At 42.8% G+C, this 24972-nt stretch overlaps 2 protein-coding genes across 2 annotated transcripts in view; both read left to right on the top strand.

Moving 5' to 3' along the window:
* LOC139200340 (diablo IAP-binding mitochondrial protein-like) overlaps positions 1-24972 on the top strand; it is a 379202-nt gene that overhangs the window by 288534 nt on the left and 65696 nt on the right. The window lies entirely within an intron of this gene.
* Positions 9155-24972, top strand: part of robo1 (roundabout, axon guidance receptor, homolog 1 (Drosophila)) — a 123640-nt gene continuing 107822 nt past the window's right edge. Inside the window, exon 1 of the mRNA XM_070829613.1 lies at positions 9155-9731. Within this exon, the coding sequence (XP_070685714.1) occupies positions 9671-9731 (61 nt within the window). The 5' untranslated portion in view covers positions 9155-9670. The remainder of the gene's footprint in view (positions 9732-24972) is intronic.

Below are 24972 nucleotides of genomic sequence, written 5' to 3'. Positions count from 1 at the left end.
TGGGGGGGGGGGGGGGGGGGGGGGCTGTAAATCTGAGCAGCACCTGCTCCCTGGACTCCGGCGCGTGGTGTGAGGTCAGCAGCGCCAGATATCCCATCGATCATATTTATTACATTCATCACAGCGCCAGTTTGTTTTGGCAGCTGATCGCACCAGGGAAAGAGAAAGAAAGAATAGGCTTTTTATTTGAGGGACGGGGAATTCTTTGAGCATGAGCAGTGTCTTTGCATTTTTCTCCACTCGGGGTCTTCAGAGAGAGATCAGTCACTGATGTTGGCTCTAAGTCGCCAATAAAACCACAACTACTGCAGAGTGGTATTCAAAGTATAGTTCTGGAAAGTTTAGAGAAATAACTTTGAGGAAAAAAAAAAAATTAATGTACCATCAATTCTCAGCTCTGTGGCAGTTTGGGTATGCAGTTGTGGTTTATCCGGAATATTGAAAGAACAAATTGTGTTTTTACTTCTTTGATTGATTTCTTAATATCAAAAGAAAAAATATTATGTGAAATTGGAATGTTTATCAAACCCACAAAAACTGCAGAAAGTATTTTTTGATCGGGGCACTGACTTACTTTTTTAGCCACAGTAGCTCTGTGGCTCTTGCGGCAGCAGTGTCAGACCTCTTAGACCGAAGTATCTCAACACCTTTTGGCTGGAATGCCATGAAACTTTGCTCAGACATTCATGGTCCCCAGATGATGAACTCCTTTGACTTGGTCAAGATGGAAGCACAAAAAAAGAGAAGGAAATCAACTGAATGTGAACAAACTGAGCAACTGATCTGAACACAAGCACACTTTAGGAATTTTGATTCTTCCTCCATTATTCTTCTCTGGAGTCTGATATTTTTACTAGTTTTCAGCTTCCAAGAATCAATGGTGTAGTTTCACACTGGTGAAAATGTCCAGAACTGGTTCTCTTTAACACTAACGGGGAGTCAGATTGATCTCACAGAAATACAGGAAATGACCACAACCTCTAAACAGTGAATTACGTGGTGGTGGCACAAAAACAATGCTAATGGCCAGTCAATTAGGATCCTTTGTCCTGGTGGACAAACCAAACATCATGCAATTAGCGGTGGTGGTCAGCTGACGTAGGACAAAGAGCAACAAGGTCCAGTGTCAAACCAAAAGCCAGCATTGGCTGACTTTGAATTGCAAGTTCAGTCTGATGTCTTTTTAATTAAAATATATAGGGGAAAAAAAGTTTCAGAGAAGAGCTACTAATGTAATTTAAGATCTGAAAGAGATGTTCTATGAAGAGATGTTAAGAAAATTACAATTACCAGCGCTAGTGGAGAGGAGGCATAGAGGAGACATGATTGAGGTGTATAAGTTTGCATACAGAATATGTAATATCACAGCTGAGCCTGTCATTCAATTTCAGGAATAACGGGTATGACTCAAGAAGGAACTGCATGAAATTATTCCCACTGATATATTTTTACACTTCACACACGCTTAATGGGAAAATATAGAACCAACTTCCAGAAAATGTAGTGAGAGTAACTTCGCTTAACTCTTTTAAACATAGATTGGATAAATTCTGGTCAAAAAACTAAATTTTGTTTGATTATAAAGTGTTTGTTGCATTATTGTGATTTTATATAACAATATTGTGGTATTTTGTTGCTGTTGTATGGTTGTTTTGAGTTGTAGAGTAGGATGTGAAGAGTTACATCCTTTCAATAAATAAATAATATACGTAACATAACTTCATTTCTGTAATTAATGTACGTATTTTAACCCAAACCACGATCTTTTCCTACACATAACATGCCACCACCTTGTCATGTGGTGTGATGAGGGCATTTCATGTATTTCTGTGACATCAGACACTGTCAGTGCTGTCACATCTGGATAACAAAAAAATGTACTGACTGAACTGAAGAACCTTTTCAAAAACTAAAGCTCACATTTATACTGCGGTTGAAATGTAAGACTTACTAATAATGAAGAGATCGCTCCAGGAAATTGCTGCTTATGTTTATGCTTAGATAATGGTGAGATTGTTGCGTTGATTGAGCTCTGCTCTCTGTCAAGATCTTGTCTTGTGTTTCGCTGCCGTGCGATTGGCTGAGGTCCAGCCTTGATAAGAACAAAGGAATCTCTTGGCTCAGTTACGCTGAGCCCCACTGTCAGTCATTAAAGCTGTCCTGTCTCTAAGCCAATTAAGCAAATTAAGCATGAAACACAATACTGCTTGTTTCTGCCATTACACATTTTCATGAGGGAAGGAGTGAGACGCAGGTCATCAACAAGCTGCGTTTGATGAAATGAGGAGCAATCCAAGGACAGTGAGAGATACTTTAATATTGTCTAGTTGTCTTTAAATCGTATCTTCCTGTTGCGCTAATGCAGTCATGCATGGAAATGCACAAATTGGATGCTGTAGCACTGTGGTGCTGCATATTAGTCTTAATGCTGAATACTTGTTACTAACATAATAAAGTTCATCTTTCCTTAATATGGAACATAATCTCACAGGAGTTTGAACACAAGCAACTAATGCACATTTTTCTGACAACAGAAATACAGAACATTCATGCTAACTTCCTGAACGTCTGTTGCCGCAAATATTCCAAAGTCTGACTGTATTTTGATGTTGCTGCCAGGATGTTATGTGATAGCTGGGTTATTTTAATCAGCTTCCACAGGCCATGTCGAGGCTGACGCTAAACAGATGCTAATGTGAGGCCCATTAAAAGACACAGGGAAAGAGGGATTCAGTGTGCGCAGGCAAGCGGAAAAGCAACAGCCTGTTTATCGCCTCATCCTGCTTTGTGCTCTAAACCTCGTCGCGGCATCCTGTGAAGCTCCCCCTCTTTCTTTTTCCTCAGTGTCTGCCCCCCCCCCTCCCAACTTGCCTCACATTTCTTCCAGCAGCGTCATGCATGGGGGCATTCCCTGAACAGAAACAGATTTGTTTGGTTCTCTGTCATTTTCTTTCACTGGACCCCTGTCTTTTTTTTTTTATCATTTCTAAAAGCTGAACAGAGAGGCCATAGTGAGCAGAAGAATGTTCTCACTCTTCTGTTTATGTTTTGTTACACTCTGCTTTGCATCTTACTTGCTTTGTATCGCCTGTCCCTTTCTCTGCTCTCTGGCAAACTCTCAATATAATGGTGACAACAGACATTTTTGGTCTTCTCCAGTTTTTAAAAGACTTTTTGGCGTGTTTCTGGGGTTCATCTTAGTAGGTTAACTGTATTTATTCTGGGATGGAGCCCAGAATTATGCATTCTTGAGCTCTTGTGTAAAGTTGCAGGGCCAGTATTGTCCACAGTGGACAGGCGGGGGGAAATGGCCTGACACTCACAGAGGTTTCTGTCGTAGATGTTCCAGAAATATGACAAGACTGCACTTAGTGCTTCACTTTCAGTCTCTTCTGATGTGTGTCAAGGTCTAAATATGGTTGGCTTTAGTCTGACTGGCCAGCTGTGATTTGAATTTAACACAGTCTTTTGGCCCTTAGCTATATTTAAGACAAATTTCCAAATGCTGATGATGTGTGCATGGCACTTAAGCTCCTATTATTAACCTTACTTTTCGACAACCTTCTCTTTTGATCGAAAGCTTGTTAAGTTTTTAACAGTCAGTGGTGTGCTTAACTGAAAGTCACTTCCAGTCAAACTTTTTCTTATGCTGGAACGGGCATGTGCTTTTAGTTGTGGCATTGTTTGTGCTCCTGGAGCTTCACCACTCCCTCAGCAACCAATCAGAAATTATTTGTGGCCTCTCTTAGCAGTGGCACAGTAACACCAATGTGATCCAACTTCCTCAGGACTTCAGGTCAGCTCTCCTCTCCTCTCTCAAATCACTGCCCCCCCCCCCCCCCCCCCCTCCTCTCAGTCTTTGTCGGTCCCATGTCAACAATCTGTCATGCCACCTGAAAATCATCTCACTCTCAAGAGTGCCGTGACAGAGAGCAGGGAGAGCTCTCCTCCTTGTAAGCCCACTGCATGACGAAGCAGTTTTCATTTATCGTGATATATTCTGCAGATTCGAGCACCCGCGCATATCAATCATGTAACAGTTACTTTTTACAGGAAGTTTTAAATATTAGAGATTTCCATATGTTGCAAGAGGTTGGATAAATGTCCGCTCAGTTGAGTAAATGCAATTCCATATGCTTACACTCCTCTATTCTAAGCCTTCAGAATAGAAAAACCCTCTATCTGGGGTGGCGAGGATGAGAGGACAGCCAGTGCTTTACCCAGTAAAACAACCTTGAGTCTTGTCCTTTCTTGTCAGAGGACTTTGCACTGCTGGCTGGTTCACTCAGTCATCCTAGATACTGCTTCTGATTTGTGATGGGCTACTTGTGTAACTGTAAAATAACTGAAAACTGAAGCCCGAAAACTGAAGCAGAACACAGTCATTCTTCAGCTATTCACTAATTGTTTTGGAAAAATGCTAAAGGAGCTCAACAAAACATCCTTTTACCTCATGTTCTTCGTGTTTATCTTCTCAGAACACCTTGGAGACGTGCTTACCATTGCCAACTCACAAAGACTACAAATTTGAATTGATGTCTTATAAAAAGAAAAGTAGTCCAATGAATAAATAAAAGGATGGCACCTCAAGGACATGAGTGATAAAAGGCTGTAGTGAATTCGAAGCAAGAGCGGTATGGTAGCCATCCAACCAGTACCTGTGAAAGGAGCTCAAACATACTATACCTGTGACGGCCACATTCTGTCCAAGGTGACTCTAACTGCAACTTTGGGAAGCTTTTGTTTACTTCCTAACATATTCAGAATTAAAACTTCAGCCTGTGCAGTGTGAAGTCCCCAAATGTATCACTTTTTTTCTGAGGATGGAAAAGTATTCTTACTTTTCTGTCTATTGGGAAAAGAGTGTTTTGTTTGCCTCTCAACAGGGAGCATCTTTTCGAGGGGACAGGGTTTTGTTTTATGCCATCTTGTTTGGTGCGCTGGTGAGATGGGAATGAAAGCCATTAAATAGTCTTAGTTAGGGAAAAGGGAATGTGGGCTCCTTTGCCTCACCCCGCCTGTATGCCACCCCATCACCTCTATGCTGTGGGGGCCTAGGTTTTGTGAGGAGTCCAGCACATCTGAAAAGGGACCCAGCATGTAGCCTACAGGATCCCCCGTCCTGCTGCATGCATAGAAACATCATAAGAGAAGACCGAACGTCCACAAACTCCTTTTGAATATTAAAAGGAGAATTATCAGAGATAAAAAGGCTGGGAAAATGAGAGACAGTCTCTCCATTGAGCGATTAGATGGCGAGATGGAGAGGGGAGTGAACTTCACCGTGCACATTGTATATGCAGTTGCCCTCATTAAGATCCCATCGTTTGTGGGGGGAAAACATTGTCACTGGATTTAGGAGACGGGCCAAGACCGCAGGGGTTTATGTATTTGGCAGATCTCAAGTGTAGCAGCATGAGGGACTCTTGGTGGGAAGTGCAGCAATGTTTGCAGTTTGTTGCTGTTTTTTGAGAATTTTCAAGTGGATCTTTTCAAGTGGATTGGATTTTTGTTATTTGACATCTTTTAAGGAGTACCACTGAAGTAGCCACTGAACTAGTGAGTTTTTATGGTAGTTATATGCACATCTACTGGTCCCGTGTTCTCCGCGCACATCACCATGCAGATTCGCTGTTTGCTGGTGGTGCTGTTTGCCATGCTGGTCATGCTGGGGGTCCCTAAAGACCACAAGGGTCCTCACAGGGCCCATCGCCTCACTGGGACGCAGAAGTCTCACTCATGCAAACGGCTGCCTGATCATTTTGGACTTTACCAAAACCACCAGCCTCTGAGGCACTCCCACAACAAACCACACAAGTGTAACCAAGTCTTTCACAGTAAGTACACGAAGTGCTACAATGAATAACTACCATCTGAAAAAATAATGACTCATCTAATCTTTGACAGCACCTAAAGTTGTTTTGTTTCTCTTTAGTCGTTGGTAATGCCTTAAAGCACTTTTCAGTCTGGGGGGGGAGTTTTTTTTTAATCTCTTTGTACCTTTTATATTCTTGGAAGTTGTTTTGTGTGAAAGGGATTTGGCTGCAGTGTTAAAAGCTCTCTGCTGTCTCCACTGCCATTGCAGCCCTGACAATATGTCATTTTTCCTGCCTCTGCTGGTCTGATCAAGGTTGCAAGGGAGGAGAAAGAGAGAGGACAGAGAGCCTCCCTGTTCAGAGCTCAGTCGTCATAACTTGCACATAATGTGAGATTTTGTTTTTCTTTTCTGTTTTTGACAACCATGGAAGAGGGGTGAAACCAAATCTGAATACAAAGGGTTTGATGCGACAGTAAGCTATGAAAATGTGGTGATAGAGATGGGGCCATGGGCAGTCTCTGGAGTAGCTTAGACATGTTTTTCAGGGTGGGATGTTCTTTGAAATGTAACAGTACAATAATACCAGTAGACAATATCAAACTGATATTAGAAATATTCAACATGTTGCACATTCCATTCCTAAAGTGTACTTCACTTATTTGCAGCTAATGTGGGTCTTTGCTGTGCAGATCAGAAATCTGAAACACGCATCCTCTTACAGCAATCAGCCCTCTCAGACACCCTTTTATCCTGGTGGGTCTATGTGAGGACTCGGCTGCTAATTGCTTCTGTATTACAGTTCCCTGCTGCTGGCTGGAGGAAATTTAACTATTCAGTTGGTGGTATTCAGCTGAACGGCCACTTTACACATCCAGGACTGTAAAAGCTGTCAGCAAAACAGGGCACACGAGGAGCAAGTGGGAATCGAGTGTGCAGAACTGTAATATAAAGCACACGCGGATGAATGACAAATGAAAACATGTTTGGTGTAAAAGATAGACTGAAAACACTCTGAATAGGTCAGTCGGGTTGGAATTTATCATCATGCAGACTGCAGCAGGGGTCTCGAAATGGTGCTCAGAGACATGCAAGGTTCGCTGGATGGGATCGATGGGGTGAATTCAGTTTGGCTAAAATAGACAGAGGTACATTTTTTGGAAACAGCAGACTGCTGCCAACAAACAGCCTCTAAACTGCTATTTATATGATCACTGTTGTGCATCTTTTTCGTTTGTATGAGAATAACCCGTGCTATCGTTCTTTTTTTGTATGCGTTTAAAATGCTTGAATTTGTATTTTTATCGTAGAGGGTGCTAACTGAAGTGTTGCTGTGGTCCTGTTGAAAAAGATACGCATATGCGGGCTGTTTGTACTCTGATTATTCCACTATGATGAAGATGCGTATTGCATTGGAACAGTTGTCCTTCCACCTAATACATAAAGAGCAATTATGGAAAGCCATGTACCTAGTTTTGAAAAAAACATAGATAGATGTACTTTATTGATCCCACTGGGAAACTGTATTGTTGCAGCAGCATCCACATCGAATAAAGTACAGTTGAATAAAATAAAATACACAGTAAGAAAAATAATACACTAGAAGAAGGAAAATATACATCGATGCGTAGCACATTAGGTTGCCCTTCTCTGAGACATGTCCCTCTCAGAATATACGGTGAGCGCTTTGATCACTGCACAGATTAGTTTAACTCATCTATTGTTTCATTCAGTGTAAGTTAGCGGTGTAAGAGTGTGAATATGATGACTCTCCATTGTTGTTTTCCAGCCCAGAGGATTGAGTTTCAGAGACATGATCGCCATTAAACGTGGGCGTGTGTTCTCAGAAACATGACACACTTTGAAAACCTCTGGGCTTGATGACTCACGTGTCACTAGGCGCTCCTCAGCTGACACACTATCCTGAGTGCAGTTCTTCTCAGATGAGTTCAGGCCACCTTCACTGGAGGGCGCTGTTTGGTAACAAATGCTCAGTGGAGCCTCTGAGCTGCGCTGCGATAATGTGAAAGTCTCTCAGCTGTTCTTTTCACTCATGTTTCCTCACATTTGAGATCTTTTAATGCACGATAACTTTCATGGTTATAGATTAAAGTTGCCAAAAGTGGTAAAAAAAAAAAAAAAAAAAAAAAAGGTTATGATTCAGGGGTTCCAAGAAATTGATCACATTATTGCACACAGAAACTCGAGTTCACTGAAGTCTGAACTGGGGAAAAAGATGAGAAACACATTTTTATTCTGGTGGGTTCCAAGTTTATGTCACATTGGGGGAAATGTTAGGAGCATGGATCACCAGAGGAACTGTCAAACCAGATTTTAATTAAACATATGTAGTCATTGTGCACTAATGTGTATTAACTGTAGCTTATTTTCTTAGTGGATGGATGGATGGATAGAGTATGTGTCATATAAACAGGTTGCTGTTTGCAAAAGTTATGAATTAAGTTTTCATCTCCAGCACAGGCCTGCATGCAGGCTAGAGGGACGAGGTTTCATGTGCAAAACTAAAAGTGTTTTAATGAAAGACACACAGCTTTATATCTGTTTGGACAGTGATGAGATTTTTTATCCTGTCATAAATTTCAGAGGGATAAAACGTAATTTTATAGCTAATCCAGTTTGTAATATCTAAATATTAATGGACAATGAAACCACAGGAGACGAAACAAAACCCCAAAGTATGTCAGAACCGTTATATATATATAAAAAACCCCACTGTTGAGTCCCATTAGGAGTATCACTGGAATACGCTGTTACATTTGTTTTTGGTCATGAACCGCAGAAAGAATTAAAGCAGCATGTCCAAATAGTTTTCTAAGGTTTCTCTTATTGTTGGACATAGTTGAGGAAAATACAGTAGCCTGCCAGAGCGCGCTGCGTAACTGCGCTGCTCGGTGGGATCCAGGCGGGAAGAGGTTAAATTTCTTCTCTGGTGAACATTGTCGGGTCTATGGAGGGGGTAGAAAGGCGCACAGCAATTGACGAGGCATTCCGCTTTTCCTTGAATGAAATGCTGTGAATATGAACCCGTGTTTCCCCCCTCTCGCCTGAGGTTCGGGGGCTGCGACGCGCAAGAGGATCGGTCGGAGTTGCAGCAGACGAGAAAAAAAAAGGCGAAAAGTGATGGAAAAGTTGCTCTGATCTCGTGTCTGGATCCGGTGGATGCGGGGAGCGCAGGACTAACTCGCAAAGTTTCCGATCTCAAGTGACAGATTCAAAACTGGACTGAAATAATGTGACTGCGAGCGTAGAGGCTGTTAACGTGGACCACAGCGACCGCTCGCGTTATTTCACTCACCTTTGACTCAACTTCCAGCCACAGTGGATTTATTATTTTGTCCCCCTTCTTTTTTTAAGCACAAAGGAGCTAAATGATTTGAATGAGATCGCCTGACTGGTCTGAGCGCACGGCAGCGACGGGATGAATTCAAAGAGCGGACAGAGCTCCTCCACAACCCCGCTCACATTTTCTAGCACAGTTTTAACACATGCCATCATTTAGTTCAGCTGAACCACTGAAACGGAGCATGTGTTGAAAATTCTCTTGTTCTGCTGTTTGGAGCTGTTTGTTTTTTATTCTTCTCCATCTTTTTCTTTTAACCCTTCTTCTCATCCACAACAAGAAGCCCAAAGCCAGTTCTTGGTAGACTGCTCTTGGACTGCTGAGATATTTTGCTTTTTTTTGTGACTCACAAATCCAAATCTTTGGTTGTTGCATTTTCAAACTCTGGATTTTAAGATTTTGTTTTGCAGTTTTGACATGAAGGAGCGGATGCCTGAATTGTTTTTTGAATAATTTGGATTACACAAGAACATTTCTCATAAGAGAGACGTTGAATGATGTCTCCAACCTCTATTGGATTTGTATTTCTGTTAGGAATTCTCCATGTGTGCTCAGGTAAGTCAGCGCCCAGCAGTGAAGAAGAAATCAGCTGCTTTTGGCTCTTATTTGGGTTTTCAACGTTAACAAAGAGGAGGAAAAACAGATTTTCTTTCATTATTTGTGAAACTTCTGCTTCTGCAAAACAGTTTAATTTAAAATCATTAAATACAGCACGAAGAAGTGCTAGAATGTTGGCACAAACTTTCCAAGCTATAAGAAAAGACTTAGTGAACATTGGACTTTTGTCAAACAGAGTGTGTTTCAGGCCTTGGTCTGATGTTTGTTAAGTGCATCTCTGGTGTTTTTTCAGTTCATGTTTGAAAGGAGCAAGGCAATTCTCTGATACACAACAGTGAAAATTTCTCTCTTGACCAAAAGGGGGAAAAAAAGTAAATTGTCAGTGTAAAGCGGTTGCTTAACTTCTAAGAGCTGAGCACACATAAAGTGCTGAAGCCATGTGGGATGAGTGGAGAGTGCAGCTATCATCGGTCATTCAGACAGCACGAGCACGAGCCCCTAAGGAGACCATGTTTCCATGTATGTAGCGATTCTGCCCACTGATGTCTGTTATTGCTGAGTGCAACGTTTTCATGTTTTTACAATGAAAATTTGCAGCACCTCAAATGATAAAGATCCTTATTTATAATTCAGCTTTCTTGCCATTCATGTGGAGCTACAGCAGCTTGGTTTCAGCTGTCTTTGTCTTTTAATGCCGCTTGCATTGTTCCTTATTATCTCACATGTTATTCCTTCTCACTCATCCCATGGATGTCTCTATGGAGCTTCTGGACCATGATAGCTGGGGGTTTTCCAGGTCAGTTGCTCCTGAGTTATGGCGAAGCAAATGCCTGCCACCCCTTTGTAATACATTGGGAAAAGTGCACTCTGAATGGGAGCTAGTGGGGCATTTTACACAAAGAGAAACTTGGACAAAACATGTAAAAAAAAAAAATAGAACAGCTCGAGACAAAAGACTCACACTAAAGCTACTGTACCAGAATATAAGCACTGACATCCAGGCCCTCTATTAATGTTTATCACAGCAACAACACACCTATATAATTACCTATGTAATAGGGTAATTGTTTGCAAGTTAAAACCTGAAAAGCCATCAGGGCTTACCTGTCCAAACTCTCGGTCTGTTTTCAGATGTCCTTAGAAATGAAGTATAAATGTTAGGCAGCTCAATCATGCTTAAACTGAAAAGTGTTAATTATGTGTCTGGTGGCCGTGTTTTGCACAGTTTCATCATCTACATTTGAATGTTTGTCATGCTTCCTGAATGGTTTCCTGAATTGGGTCTTTGTTTTCTGTAGAGAGGAAGAGATGTAGTGTTGGTGAAAGCCTGTGACACCACAGTCGTTTGAGGAAACACTGTAGCACCTAAGAAGGAAGTAGGGTCAGAGGTGAGCGTTTAGGGCTAGGTGGTGGCTCCATCTGCTCCACCCTCGCCCAGATCCCGAGCCTGTGCTGAGCCACTAATGGTCCTGTCCTGTGAGAAAGACCGTGAGACATCAGGGTTTCCAATTACGCCTAGCTGCGGAGATGTCCGGGGATGTTTTCTGGGGAGAGGCGTGAGAATAGGGCCTGCTAATAGAGATGGACTGGACAACGGATACTCAAAGGATTGGTCTTGGATTAGACACTAGTGTCAGGAAAATTAGATTACACGCCACTTGCCAGGAAAAGATTTCATATTTGCTGCTAATTGGGGAGTTAACAACTTCATTCTACTTTAGGGAAGGTATGAAATCTCTGAAGCAAACTCATGATGGTGTTTGGTAACATCTCTGTAGATAATATCAAGATTATTTACACATTGCTGGCCTGGTTGTGAGATCATATTTTTACACTCGTAAAAAAAAACACTGGAATAGAGGGAGAGAGATGAGATGACCTTTGTCCTTGTCAAACTCGTGGTGACTTGCTCATTGCTCTGTCTGAAGGTTGTAAATTGATACCTCCATCTATCATGTCTCGCCCTGTTATCAGGCAATCTGTCCTCCTGCACTACACTAAATGGTTGTTATCTCTCCTCCAAGTGCTCGTCAGACTATATACTCACCGCAGAGGTGCCATTCAGATGAGGGCAAGAGGTGGCCGTACGTCTCACACTTAAAATGACACTCTAGATTACTGTGAGGAGATAAAGGCTGTTAGAACAATACATGTTAACAGACAGGCTCTAATTTCAAGGCAAACATCTGGCTTATTTTGCAAAATTTACACCCATGTTGTTGTAAACTCTTTGGGTGACTACACCCGAACATAGCAGTGGGTAGAAGTGTGCGTATGTACTTGCGTTGATACAAATATGAGCTGTGGGAGTGGTGCCCTGGTAATCACCCCCAGCAGCACCTAGCCGCTGAGGTCTTGACAAATTGACTTGTAAGTGCTGATAAATTGCAGAGCCCTTCCACCTCCTACATCATGAAGATATGACAAGACACAGCAGGCTCCAGAGCCAATTAATGACCAGAGACCACAGGTGAGACCCATCTCTGTCTCCTGTCGTCTTACTTTTACCTTTCACGAGGTGTGAAAACACTCATTAAAGTCAGCCTCTTCCCATTGCCATCTCGCAGTTACCCTCTTTTATCGGCGTCTTGAAAAAATGTTCAGGTATTCCAAATAGCCCTAAAATCATGTTGTTTTTGAGGGTTTAACCCTCTGTGCTGATGTTGTGTGAGGGCAGTAGGTGTCTTTAGGAACATAATGGGAACCGTCTGCTGTGTTGCCTCCTTCCCCGAGTTGAAAAATCTCACTCCTGAGTGAGGTGACGGTGTCCATAAAGCCATATCTCTATAACTTCTACTAATACACATTAATCTGATCCTAATCCAAATCAAGCAGGGTTTTACACCCTAAGATCCAGGATTAGGCAGACTTTGGCTTAGTGAAACCGCATGGAGGAATGTGGGAGGGCAGCCCGTGTCCTCTTCCTGTTCATGAGAACTGTGGCTAAGTCATTAATGACTGACTATATAAACATTTCAAAGCAGTTTGTCTGAGGGCAGATAATTAGGCGGTGACTCCTAATGATCTGCTTTCCCCCAATTGCTCTTCCTTTAATGACCTAAAGGCGCTGCTTAATTGGATTAATTAACAAATCCATCTGACGTCAATGGTTTGTAATTTGCCATGGCTGCAGCTTGACTGATGCGCATGTCTGCATGAAGAATCAGAGGATTTAGATGATTTTTATGAAACTGACCAGTGTGTCATGTCCTTGGTTTTTCAAAATCCTCAGGAATTAACTTCTGTCTCACCAGACTTAAAACAGCAAACTCATTGCTTGTGGATAATGTTGATATGACTTGTTTAGCAAGTATCACTTTGTCCGTCAAATTGTCTGCCACTCTAAGCTCTAAAAACATATAGCCAGACAGAGTTAAGCTGTCTACACTAAGAATACTCTGGAACATAACTTCTTATAAGCAGAATAGTAGTCTAGAGCTGGCTGATACTAGAAAGCAGCAAGCGTGTCCAGGATATTGGCCTCATGGGTCAGTCAGTGTAGTAAACGCATCTCGTTCTGACAGTTGACTTGGAGGACAAACATTCCCTATTGCCAGTCGGGGCGGAAGTGAAAAATGCTGTGTCCTTATAGGATGAAAGGTGTTTTCTGGTTTCTGTCTTGGGTCACAAATGCCAATCTTAGAATTCCCACAGCCTTGCTTCCCCTCATGAAAAATGCAAAAAGTTTGTATTGCAGGCACAGTAATGCACAAGCACATTACGTAATTCTAATCCACATTCTACGTTGCATGTTTACTACATCTAGCTTCACCTTGGATTAGCTTCCCCATGACTTCTCTAATAAAGATGTGACGGAGAGGGAAAGAGAGGAGGGGGGGGAGTGCGTTTGTGTATGTGTGAGGTGGTGAAAGGGGGCTTAAGGAATCTCTTCATCCTCTTACCCATCCCCCGCATTTTTTGTTTTGGCCCAATTTTTTAAGACTTGCCTTTTTTGTGGCTGGTCAGTGCAGTGCCTTTCTTAAATAAAGCAGGCCGACACACAGAAAAAGCCTGTGGGGACGGGGAGGCCGCATTGTGTCGCCTTAACAGGGCGATTGTAAGGCATGGAGGAGGGGAGGAGAATGGTTCATGAGGTACTGAGGGTGTGTGAGGAGCGTAAAAGGGGGGAGTGCAGCTACACAAAGGCTACCCCAGGGTGTGGAAGGGGGATGGAGGGGGAGGAAAGGAGGACGAAGGGGAGGACGTAGCAGTCAAACATACCATGATACACCAGCTCAGGGAATACTCTTGATCTGGCTCGCTGTGCTCACATTGCATATTCCTACTGGTCCCTGTTGGCAGAGAATGTGCTGATTAGGGTGGTAGTGGTGGAAAACTGTGAGGCAAGGGCACTGGTGTGTTTTTTTTTTTCTATTAAAGGTAGAAATATGGGGAGAGGCGCGGTTAATTTTTAAAAGTGCTGAGTAAATAAATTGTCCTGGTGCAAAGCTTCAGTGTGGCATTGAGGGTTTGGTGCGGTGTGGCCAACATCCCTCATGTATGTAGGAACTCCCAGAAGGCTTTCCCTGGGCCTGGCGTTTGGTGTGGTGGGGAAGCCATGCTACCATGGGGTGCTCTGCCTTGTGCATTTTAAAAAGGCTCAGACCCCCCTTTCATTTTCTCCACTGGGGAGACAGAGAGGTGGCATTGAGGACAGTCTTTCCCCAGTATCCCTCTTTTCTTTCTCACTCCCTGAGCTCAGGCCTCCTCCCAGCCTCTGTGACCATTCTATTACCCTGTCATTGCAAGGCCTGGATACACTTTTGAAATGCTAAACCTCTCTTTCGTTATAACTGACAGGGGAAAATACCATTAAAGAGGCTGAGAGGAATAGATTAAATTAGCAGTTAAAAGAGAGACTGCTAATTAGTTGATTAATGTCTTTGGTTCCTCCCCATCTCAGCTATACTGTCACAGTCAAGATCCCTTCCAGTGAAAAGGTTCTCCCCGCCTATCACACACAATTTTGTGTTTATTTTAAATTTTGAGACACATTTTTTAGTACACACGCAAATGATGCTTTTTGAGATTCTTGTTTAAAAGCCACTCTCATCCAAAGCTGCATCAGCAATTTTATGTTCCTGGGGCTGATTTTGTCACACAAAGAGAGTGATAAAAGTAGGAGGGGTGCGCTCTATTTAAGAGGAAGTGCTGGAAAACATAATTAATGAGAAGGTGACCTTGAAATTCACCATTAAAGGACTGCTTCTGGAGCCGCTCCCACCATTCAGCTGTAACCATGGTGAGGAGGATTCAAATAACCGGGTGAATTTCCAACATGTAAATACACGGTCGCTTTAAGTTGGGAGATTAACTGTAATCCTCATCTGTTATCAGGCTTACCTACTTTCTGCAAATTGGTGACGTTTTCCTTGAACTTTATCTCAACATTGCAATAAAGACAATAAATGCACACAGTTTTTAAATTTTTCCTTTGCTGTAGGTCATGTTAATGGTGCTGCTTTCTGTTTGGAAGAAGTACTAATGCTATAGAACCCTTTGAACAGGAGTGATGCTTTTGACTTACACTGAAAGTCAATTTTCACCTTTTCAAATATACTTTTAAACTGTATTTTCCAGTTTTGAAGGAGACTTGCAGAGCTGTTTATCAGTCCTCTCCTTCACTAGTTTTCCGCTGTACAATCCACCCTCCTCTGCCTCCCACATGCCCTTTCCTTGCTTATATAATGAAAGCTCTAATTGAATAACAATTGTAATCACAGGTTGAGAGACAGGTTCTGCAGGCTTTAAGCGCAGGATTGCTTTTGCATTTGGCTGCACGTCTGTCACCAAGTCTTAATCGGAAGCTTCATAGTTCAAACTATTGAAAGTGCACTGTAGGTTTAGAGCCTCAACCCCTATCTCCCAACACGCACTTGGCTTCAGTAATCTCACATTTCTTGGTTCAAAAGGCGTTGTTGCAGAATGCCTGAAGGGGTTCTGTGATAAATGTTGTCCTGCTTGAGTGTTGTGATTCTTTCTGACGTTCAGTCTTGACAGCCGGTGTTTATCCGTCACTCATTATGTCCTCTAATCAGAGCATACTATTCACTTCGGTCTCCACCTCTGCACAGTGCTTTAATGATAATGGTGGGATGGTGAGCATCCATTCAACACGCTGAAGTGCATTTGGCCTCCTCTAACTGGGTTAACTTTGCCAAAATGTTTTCTTTAAGCTGAGCCTGTGCACCATTTATTTACACTTGCTTTTAATTCAGACAGCCATAGCATACATGGGTTTTATATTTGCACTCATGTTCTATGTCTCTTTTATGTCAGGGCAGACTAAACCTATATATAGTATTGTCTGAAAAATCTGTCTAACTGGCTGCCTCACTGTCAGTTTTTAAGAGAAAAGTTGGAGAAATCAATGCAATGCCGTGCCAGTGGAAAGAAAAAGAGATATCCTCATCCTTACAAAACACTTTTAAAGGCTGTTAGTGATTGGGATATTTTGTCTCTTGCATTTGTCATCACAGCTGTCTTGCGCTGATCTGATTCTCCCTCCCCCTCCCCTATTTCCAGCTCTGGAAGAAAACAGGTTGCCTTTTTATTTAGCATTTCTACTGTCTACTGATGTAGAGAACTGACAGATAGGTATTAAGGAAGTGGGATACATTTATGATCAAGTCACTTTCGGTTATAGCGTGAAAAGAAAACAGTTTTTGGTTAGATACACTGTGTACCTGGACACTTGGTGTGTGTTTTGAGGGGAGGACGTGGTAAGTGGGTGCTGGAAAGCAGACAGGCCAGTGTGCAGTTGTCTACAGAAGGAAATTTAATTTTAATGCCAGACTGGGCACAGTCTCCCCTCTGTGGACGTCTAGAAAAAGGCTTCTTGGCAGACTTTGCCCCTTCATTAATTTTGACCAAATATTTACTGTGCATCACATGGCATGCCTTACATCCCACTCTCATTTTTCCAGTCCAGGTTTTGAACAGTTTGGGGCGATTTGTGTTCCATTTGGCTGGACGGGGGCCATGCCCCACTCAGCAGGCCCATGCTGGTGTCTCTGGGATCTTGCCACATGAGAAAGTGGCTCCACTGAGTCTTAACCTACGCTATGCCTGTGGGAGCCACGTTTCACTTTAATAATACCTTGTATCCCTAGCTACAGTGTATGAACCACTGTCACATATATGCATGCACATGCACAAGCTTTCACACATTGACAGTCCAATGCTATGTGCTCCATGCTTACCCTTTTAACCTAAAGGGTACCAGAAGGAAATGTGCACTCAGACATTACTGCTGTACCCTCATCTGAATGCTGTAACTGAAATTCCCTTTCAACACCCAGCTGTCTGAGATTTGCTTTAGAATGTGTTTGGCCGAACATTTAGAATAGCCTACATAAGGTCATCAGCTCTGCTCTCAGGGACTGTAATATAAAACTGGTCCAACAGTAGGCCTGTATCAGCCGCTGCCATCAACTAAATAACATTTAAAAAGCATTAGGTGCTTTTTGGCCGTGCTTGCCCCGATTCACTTTGGCAGCCCTTCAGAGCTGCTCTTTTTCTTGGCACCGAGCCTAAATGCCATACTCCCTGTGGCTGGACTGTGCCAGCTGAGTGTGCTGGTCCTGCTTCCTCCTCACTACTTGCAAGCCCCTCCCCTGCCCTCCTAACTCCCTGCCACCTATCCCAGTCCCCTCACGGCAGGTCACAGGGACAGAAATACTGCAGTCACTCCAGAGAGTGACCTTGGGAGGAGCAGACCACCGCACCATATTGTTATGGACACAAAACTAAGCAGCCAGCAGATTTTGAATTAGATTAAGCATCCTTTTTGTTTACATTAACCCTGCAGTGATGTTCTCTCTCCTCTGCAATCATTGCATAATATAGTTTGAAATAGAGCCATATCTACCTACCTAAAAGCAAGTTTCCTGCTTTTAACTATATATTTGTTTTTCAAAATCCTAAACAAATTGTTTTGCTGAAATATAATTTATGAATCTCTTAAGGATTTCAAGTCTGGCAGCTCATGGAAGAGGGAGTCAGCAGTGAGTCACCCACTGTCCCCTGTTGAGAAATAAATGTACCAGCATATTCAATTACCCCTGCCTCTCCTGTCCTGCTGTTGCCGGCTGCTTTGATGTATCAGTGAGAATGCGTTGGTCAAACCTCATTAAAAACTGGCAATGCTGGAAAACAAAAACAAGAAGTAATTGCTCACTTGTTCTCCCTTGTGTTTCTTTTCCGAAATCCCCCCCACACTCCAAACCATGCCTGTGCTGCATACACGAGCTTCCTAATAGAGGGTCTAAGCCTGGCACATTAATTACGGCTCTTTTCTCAGAGTCTCTGCTTTGCTGAAGGAATGACATCCTTGACACCAGCTCTGGAGTTCTTTCATGAGAAATACGGGCCGAGTTTTCTTCTTGGGTCGTTGCTGTGAATATCCAGGGTCAACTTGAGGAGACTGCATGTCTGCTCAAAGTCACACACACATGCACATTGTGAATAGATTGATAGATAGATACTAGACAGACTGACATAGACAGATAAAGACAGACTGACTCTGTGCTTGCATCAGCCGTGCTCTGTTCAGCCCATCTGCCTTGCATGGTCTCCAGAGCCAATTTGACAGGCAGCTTCCTAACAAGCATCCCAGTCTTTTCCACTACAGATTTCCTCCTTGTCTCAGTGATGGATATAATAAAACATAGGAACTGCGTTTATCCTGCAGGAATGAATCCTGCCCTTGTGGCCGTCTGCGGAGTTTGACAGGTTTTATTTGCGTCTAATGAAGCTCACTGGAGCAGCTTGGCATCAGGAGGAGCTACAACATATCCACATTGGTGTCCCCTGGGTTTCTCTTGAAAAGTCATTATTGTATAGTATATTTTCCTCTTGTCATGTCTTTGTACTGTTACTTCTTGTCGTTATGTTGCTGAGAGTTTATGTGAAATTACCATGTATGTTCAAATTGTGAGAGGAAAGCTTTATTTATATCAATAATGAATAAACTATCCCTCTATGGAACTGTCATAAACAACAGAAAAAAAGACTTTTTAAAGACAGACAAAGATTTCGTGGCTGTCTTCAGTTGACTTAAGAGGTGTTCCTTGAGTATCAACACTCCTTTATCATGCTTGCGATCATGTCTGGTGTTTTCCAAATGTGTCAGGACCATTTGGGGAAAGCCTGGAGCAGACGTGGAAATACTGCTCCTATTGTTGTAGTTCCAGATGGGGGCCCCAGAGCAGGATGGACCCCAGCCTCCCAAAGGAGCACTCTGCTGGGGCTATGTCACTCCTGGCCTGGCCTGCATTGCCAGGGGAGAGCCAGGGATGTGTTTCCCAGCTGACACAGCCAGGAGTTGGGGCTGATACTCCAGGCGTAGGGGAGCCTTTGTTGGATCCCATCCTGACAGGCAACCATGATTATGCCAGAGCCCCAGAGCTTGTGAGGGTAACCCGTGGCCTTAAGCAAAGGAGGAGATGCTTCTTGTTTGTAGTATCATCAGCAGATTCGTCACCTCTTTGTTGTATGTGACAAATACACATCAGGATGATCAAAGGCAACAACAGTGTTTATAATGTGGTGCTGACGGATCTTAAGAATTTATAGATTCCCCTTTACAAAACTGTTGAAAACTGGAGCAAGTTTTGTGGTTACTTTGAACTAATTGTACTACTAACTATTTCCTGTGTCTCATACCTTCCTATTGTTTCAATTGAATAAATGATTGAATAAATTGTATTGGAGGCCTTGCAGAGGTACGACAGTCTGTAGGTTTTTTCCTATTTACTAATTCCTAATTACTAACCTTCAGTTCAGTGTCTTGGCCTTAATAGTAACAAAGGTGCTTTGTGTCATGTTTACATTATAGTCTGCAGAAGCCACATTATGCTCAAACATCAATAGGAGCATTGTAATCAGCTGTGAGTGTGTAGACTTAGTTTAACAGCAAGCAGAGATAAATAGTCAAATAGTGGAGTGATGGGTTGCTGTGTTGTGTATAAACTCACAGGTAGTGTGTTTCAGGCTTTGCTTTGATTAAAAAAGAAAAGCACAAATTTGGACAGTGGTGCTATTTTTTGGAAACTGATATCTGTACTCAAGTGCTGCCGTAGTATCAGTGAAGTAACCGTACCCCGTTCTGTTTGGTAAACGGAGACAAAGAGATGAGGAAAGAAAGAGGCCATAAAGATATCCATCATCCCCCTCCATCTCCCCACCTCTGGGTCCCTATACACAGTCAAACACAAGGCTCTAATCCTGCCTCTTAGGAGTGTAAGCGATAGCCTTGTGTAACATTAAAAACAGGTCTGATCTGATGCAACTGGCAAAGTCATTCATGCGGCGAACTCCAGGGTGGGATCCTGATGTGGAAACGGTAAAAGATTCAGTTTCACTTTCCTGTAATGTCATCTGATCAGCAGGACTACGGTACCTTGCCTTTTCTCTCTGTTTCCGTCTCTCTCTCTGTTTCTCCATCTTATCTCTGCCCTCTCTCTCCGTTATCTTCTCTAATTCAACAGAAAAGGGTGCCTTTTCTTTTGCTTTCAGTCAGTTATTGGCCGGCACCCTCCCCAGCAGGCGTGGCTCCAGTCTCCGCCTGGCTACCCCAAGGGACACGCCCTCTGCTCTTATCTCTGCCATAAATCCCTCTTAAGTCCCCTAATCACAGATTAATGGGACTGTAGATAGGGAGTGCCCTACTGTGCTTGGCCTTCCATATCACGGACCCATATTCCATATCACTGCCATTGCTCGGCTGGACATCTGATATGGGATGTGATGATATGGCTCAGACTCCTGCAACACCTCTCAATTTTAGCACCTGTCTGTATTAAATTCCGTGACCTTGAGCATCTTTATGGGGGTAAATAAAATGTTACCACAATATTGGTCAGATAATCACATGCAATCTCAGGCTGGGCTCATTTGTTCTACGGCAAGAATTGGACTTTGTGACCCAGCATTGTGAAGTTGTTTTATCATTTAAGGAAGTAGACACATTATCCTGTCTCCCAGGATCAGGGGACCGCAGGGACAACCGATCTAACCTGTCTCACTGTCCCTTTCCCCTGTGAGTTCTCTGGGTAAAAGGCAGGTGCCTGGCTCCTTTCCCCCTCTTCACACTCTGCCAAGATAGGAGCCACAGAAAAGAGCTGTGAGAGAGAGACACTTTTATTTCTTAAGTTAGGGAAATCACTGGGCCTGAACTTATTACTTCAGCTGGGTGATTGTTTTTGTCTGTTTTTTAGCCTCCGTCTCTGCTTCTCGCCATCTTTATACTGAGGGTGATTAGAGGTAAAAATGCAGTACACATGACGTTGCCTGTGGGAGTACATGGGCTTTTAATTGCAAAGGGCAAACATGCTGCGTTTAAGGAATTGCCCTGGCTCTGATAGAGCTGACCCTGTCTAGATTCTTCTTGTCCTGAGGCTGGTCAGAGTCTAGGTTGTTGTTCCAGGGTCGCCTTCTATGTTTTCTAGTTAGATCGATTAATGCCTCCCAGTCCAGTTAGCTTTGTAGCATCACAAACAAGATTTTGTTGAATTTTCTTGTAATTGACATCTTTGCTACTCACTAATAGCAAATGGAGTTCCTCTATTACTTAGTGTCGATTGCAAGGATGCAGGAAGTAGGTGCTACAATTGCTGGTGGGACTCCCCTCAAATGAAGCATTATCAAAAAAAAAAAAAGTTATATACTTGTGTAATATTTTCCCCTTTGTTACTGGGATAGACTAAATGTGTAGAAAGCATATGTGGAAGAGAAAAGATTTACATTTTTTATACCATTTATTAACATGAATTAGTCCATTATTCTAGTCTCGCAGTGAAAGGGAGAGAGAGAGAAAGAGAGACGTCATTACATAGACGAGATACGCAAGTATATAGACAATTCTATACAATTATGGTAATTTGATTAAGTGTCATTCAGCACCCCAAGTCTGATTGAGTTCCAGTGTCCCTTGTTGACAGTCCAGTAGAGAGTGTCCTGCAAAGTAGGTCATATTATGTTACGATATATATTTGCATGAAAGGTAGCAGTCTGACTCCTATGCATATATTTATTTCTGTATCAGATTGAGGAAGCAGGCTTATCTCGTGGATTATAGATTCACAGTACATTAACTCGTGTTGCAGGGTAAAAATCAAGTTTAGCCCCAAGACACAGATGAATCGATACAAAGCTGGCAGCCATAATGTTAATACACTGTGTAAGCCTAGTGATCTAATGGACAGCTGAATGACCTTGGCTTCTTCAGAACCATCACAAATCTCGCTATAATGCCCTGTCTATCAATTTTAGTGGGGAGAAAGAGCCTGGATACCAGAGTGGGGAAATGTCTCTGAGGTCTTCATGAAGCCTAGGATGCATACAGACACTGTGTTGAGTATGGGTCAGTGTCTGGGGCTGGACCCTTGTGGCAGCTGTATGGATGGGTCTGAGGCTGTTCAATTCAATGTGCTTGTTGTTGCTGTTGGGCTCTCATGGTTTGTTGTTCATTACTGAGATTGCTTTTAGCAATGAGGAAAAAGTCACTGAGAATTGTAGGTTTTTTTAATTACCTCCACAGCAAGCAAAGGCTCCCTCAAGCAGAGTTTAAGTGTGTGTGTGTGTGTGTGTGTGTGTGTGTGTGTGTGTGTGTGTGTGAATGAGAAAAAAGAAATACAGAGCGCTCTAGCAAGTGAGAGGGTTAAAGGAGAAGGAGAATCTTGCCTCAGGCATCAATCGATCAGATCCATGCAGTAGAAGTCCCAGCTTCCCTTTGGTGAGGCTGTGTATTGCATTAGCTCATCACACATTTTCTGTCTAGAAGCAAAGAAGGGGGGAAGAGGGGGATAGAAAATAGGAGAGAAGGCGGTTGAAAGCAGCAGAGGAGAAGGAAGCGCAGCTCTTTGAAATAAAGGGAGGGTTAGATGAGTCAAAGCAAAGCAAGAGAGAGACACTGAACAGCTTGGTTCAGTGGTGATGTGTGCACCCTGTACATCTCTTCTTTGTGTTTCAGATTTGGTCTTCAGTGCATGCTGTAGCAAAGGAGTGAAGTTAGCTTGTGGTCCAACTTATAAAAGCCTGCACCTGTAGAGGGGGGCATGGGAGCGTTTGTGACAGAATAATCCTTAAACTGCCTGTGTCTTTTTCCCCTGGTGCGGGGTAATGGAGCTGAAGTAACTGGGGTCACTCAAAGTGTCTATGGGGATCAGCACGGCAACACACGCAACCACACACACACACACACACACACACACACACACACACACACACACACACACACACACACATATACACGCACAATGAATTCAATCAGGGACAAGGAAAGCATAATAGCATTGTGTAACTGATACATGCTCGCACTCACTCACTGCTCAAAACACACACACACACCCTCTCATGAATCACACACGAAACACTTAGATTTATACGTGAATTGCTGAATATTCATTTACCTGCTTACCAGCTTTCATGCAACAGGATACTGAAACCTACTGTATATTGTACTCTAAGTCTGCATCTGAACCATGCAGATCCGGTGTAATCATCTACAGTAAACAGCCACTGATCAAACAGAGCACTGCCTGCTGCATAGCTCTCCTCACAGTGGGCCACATCTAAATAGTTAATGGTTCCCCCATAAAAACCCCAAACTTCAGACCATTTCAAATTAGAGAGGAGCTATCTAAATCAGGAAGGGAATGGGCAGAGCAGATAGCAGCGGAGCTCTTCAAAGTCCTCTTTAATAAAACATATTAGCCTGCCTTGTCTAGTGAAGGGCGGTAGTAGCGGTGCAGTTGCTGTGGTGGTAATGGGCTAGCATATGTGTTAGCATAGCAAGGAGTGTTCGCTCTGCTCCATGGTCCTGTTTGCTGCCTGACCAAAGGGCTGGGCCTCGTTAGCACATGGTCTGTAGGTTCAAAAGCTTCTGACAGGAGCAGGTTACAAATGGGGGTTAATTAGCCTAGTAGTGGTTCAGGCAGCTCCAATGGCCAGGAAGCACACACATGTATTTTTTATAAACTTTATTCAGCGTCAGATAGACTAATTCACTCTTGCTGAAGGCTTGATATCCTGCTCATTCTAATTCTCTATCTCTTTCTATCTGTCTCTCAGAAGTGCTTTAATCTCCACTGATATGTTTCTCATGCTCACAGCATATCAATAGAATGAAATACAGGACGGAAGCAGTTTCAGAATAACAAGGATTTCTGTGTGTCTTTCTGGTTTTTCGTGTTGCCACTTCATAATTAATCATCAACTGATTGTAATGAGTGTAATTGCTCCATGTGGAGTAAGTTGTTGGTCTACTAGCAAATTTTGAATACAATGTTCTGTGCCACAAAATCTATTGCACTGCCTCTGTAATACTCCACCATCTAAGGCGCAGCATCTCATTAAGTTATTTTGAACTAAAGGTTAACTGAATGCTTGTGTGATGAAAAAAGCCTATTGTGGTTTATTAGGGGTAACTCATTGGCTACTGTGATTTGCATTACAGCCACAACAGCTGTTTTTCACCAAAGCACATGTGCAGGACAACCAGTAAACATGAAACTATGTCCCAAAAGAAGAGCCTGCACCAAAACCATTTTCTCATATGATCTCCAGACAATGAGCGGAGAATCAGGTCTGGACTTTGTCTGGAATTGCCTGGAATTGCATACTTGAAGCACAAAACACGAGATTGTTCATTTTCACCTACTGGGAATACTCCGGCAACACCTGGTTAGAGTGCACAGGAGGCAGGACACGGTGCAACTTTGCACTAGGGAGCTGGCAGGGTAAAGTCCGTTTAATGTCCAGTCTTACTGATCTGGACATTTGTGTTCTCACATACAGGTCCTCTGGGTGATGTCTAGATAAGGGTTGCAGTGCATGTGTGAATTTGATTTATTTGTCAAGGCAAAACCCAGTGTTTGTGTAAGGTTTGTGTAAGAAAAAGGTAGTCGAAGATGCATGCCCTCAGTCAAGCCTTTCAAGAAAAGAAAAAAAGTCTGACCTCTCTTTGAAGTTTAGTGATGACTTGAAGAGACTCGTGATCATGATGTCCTTCATTGGGTTACTGGATTAATTAGACTTCATTGACCACACTACACATTTGCATTGTAGTGATTAATCTTTCCACAGAGCTGTCACTGATTATGCTGACTTTACCTAAAAGATATGGCGACCACAAGAAGATGCCTCCTCAGCACCAGATTTGTAGGGTAGCGGGGGATGGGCAGCAGGCACAGAAATTAGGCAGTGTCGCAAGTTCACGGGATGCTGGGTAAATTAA

The sequence above is a fragment of the Pempheris klunzingeri genome, chromosome 4 (genome assembly GCF_042242105.1).
Source record: "Pempheris klunzingeri isolate RE-2024b chromosome 4, fPemKlu1.hap1, whole genome shotgun sequence".
In the NCBI taxonomy this organism is placed as follows: Eukaryota; Metazoa; Chordata; class Actinopteri; order Acropomatiformes; family Pempheridae; genus Pempheris; species Pempheris klunzingeri.
This window is presented reverse-complemented; position numbering and strand designations above follow the sequence as displayed.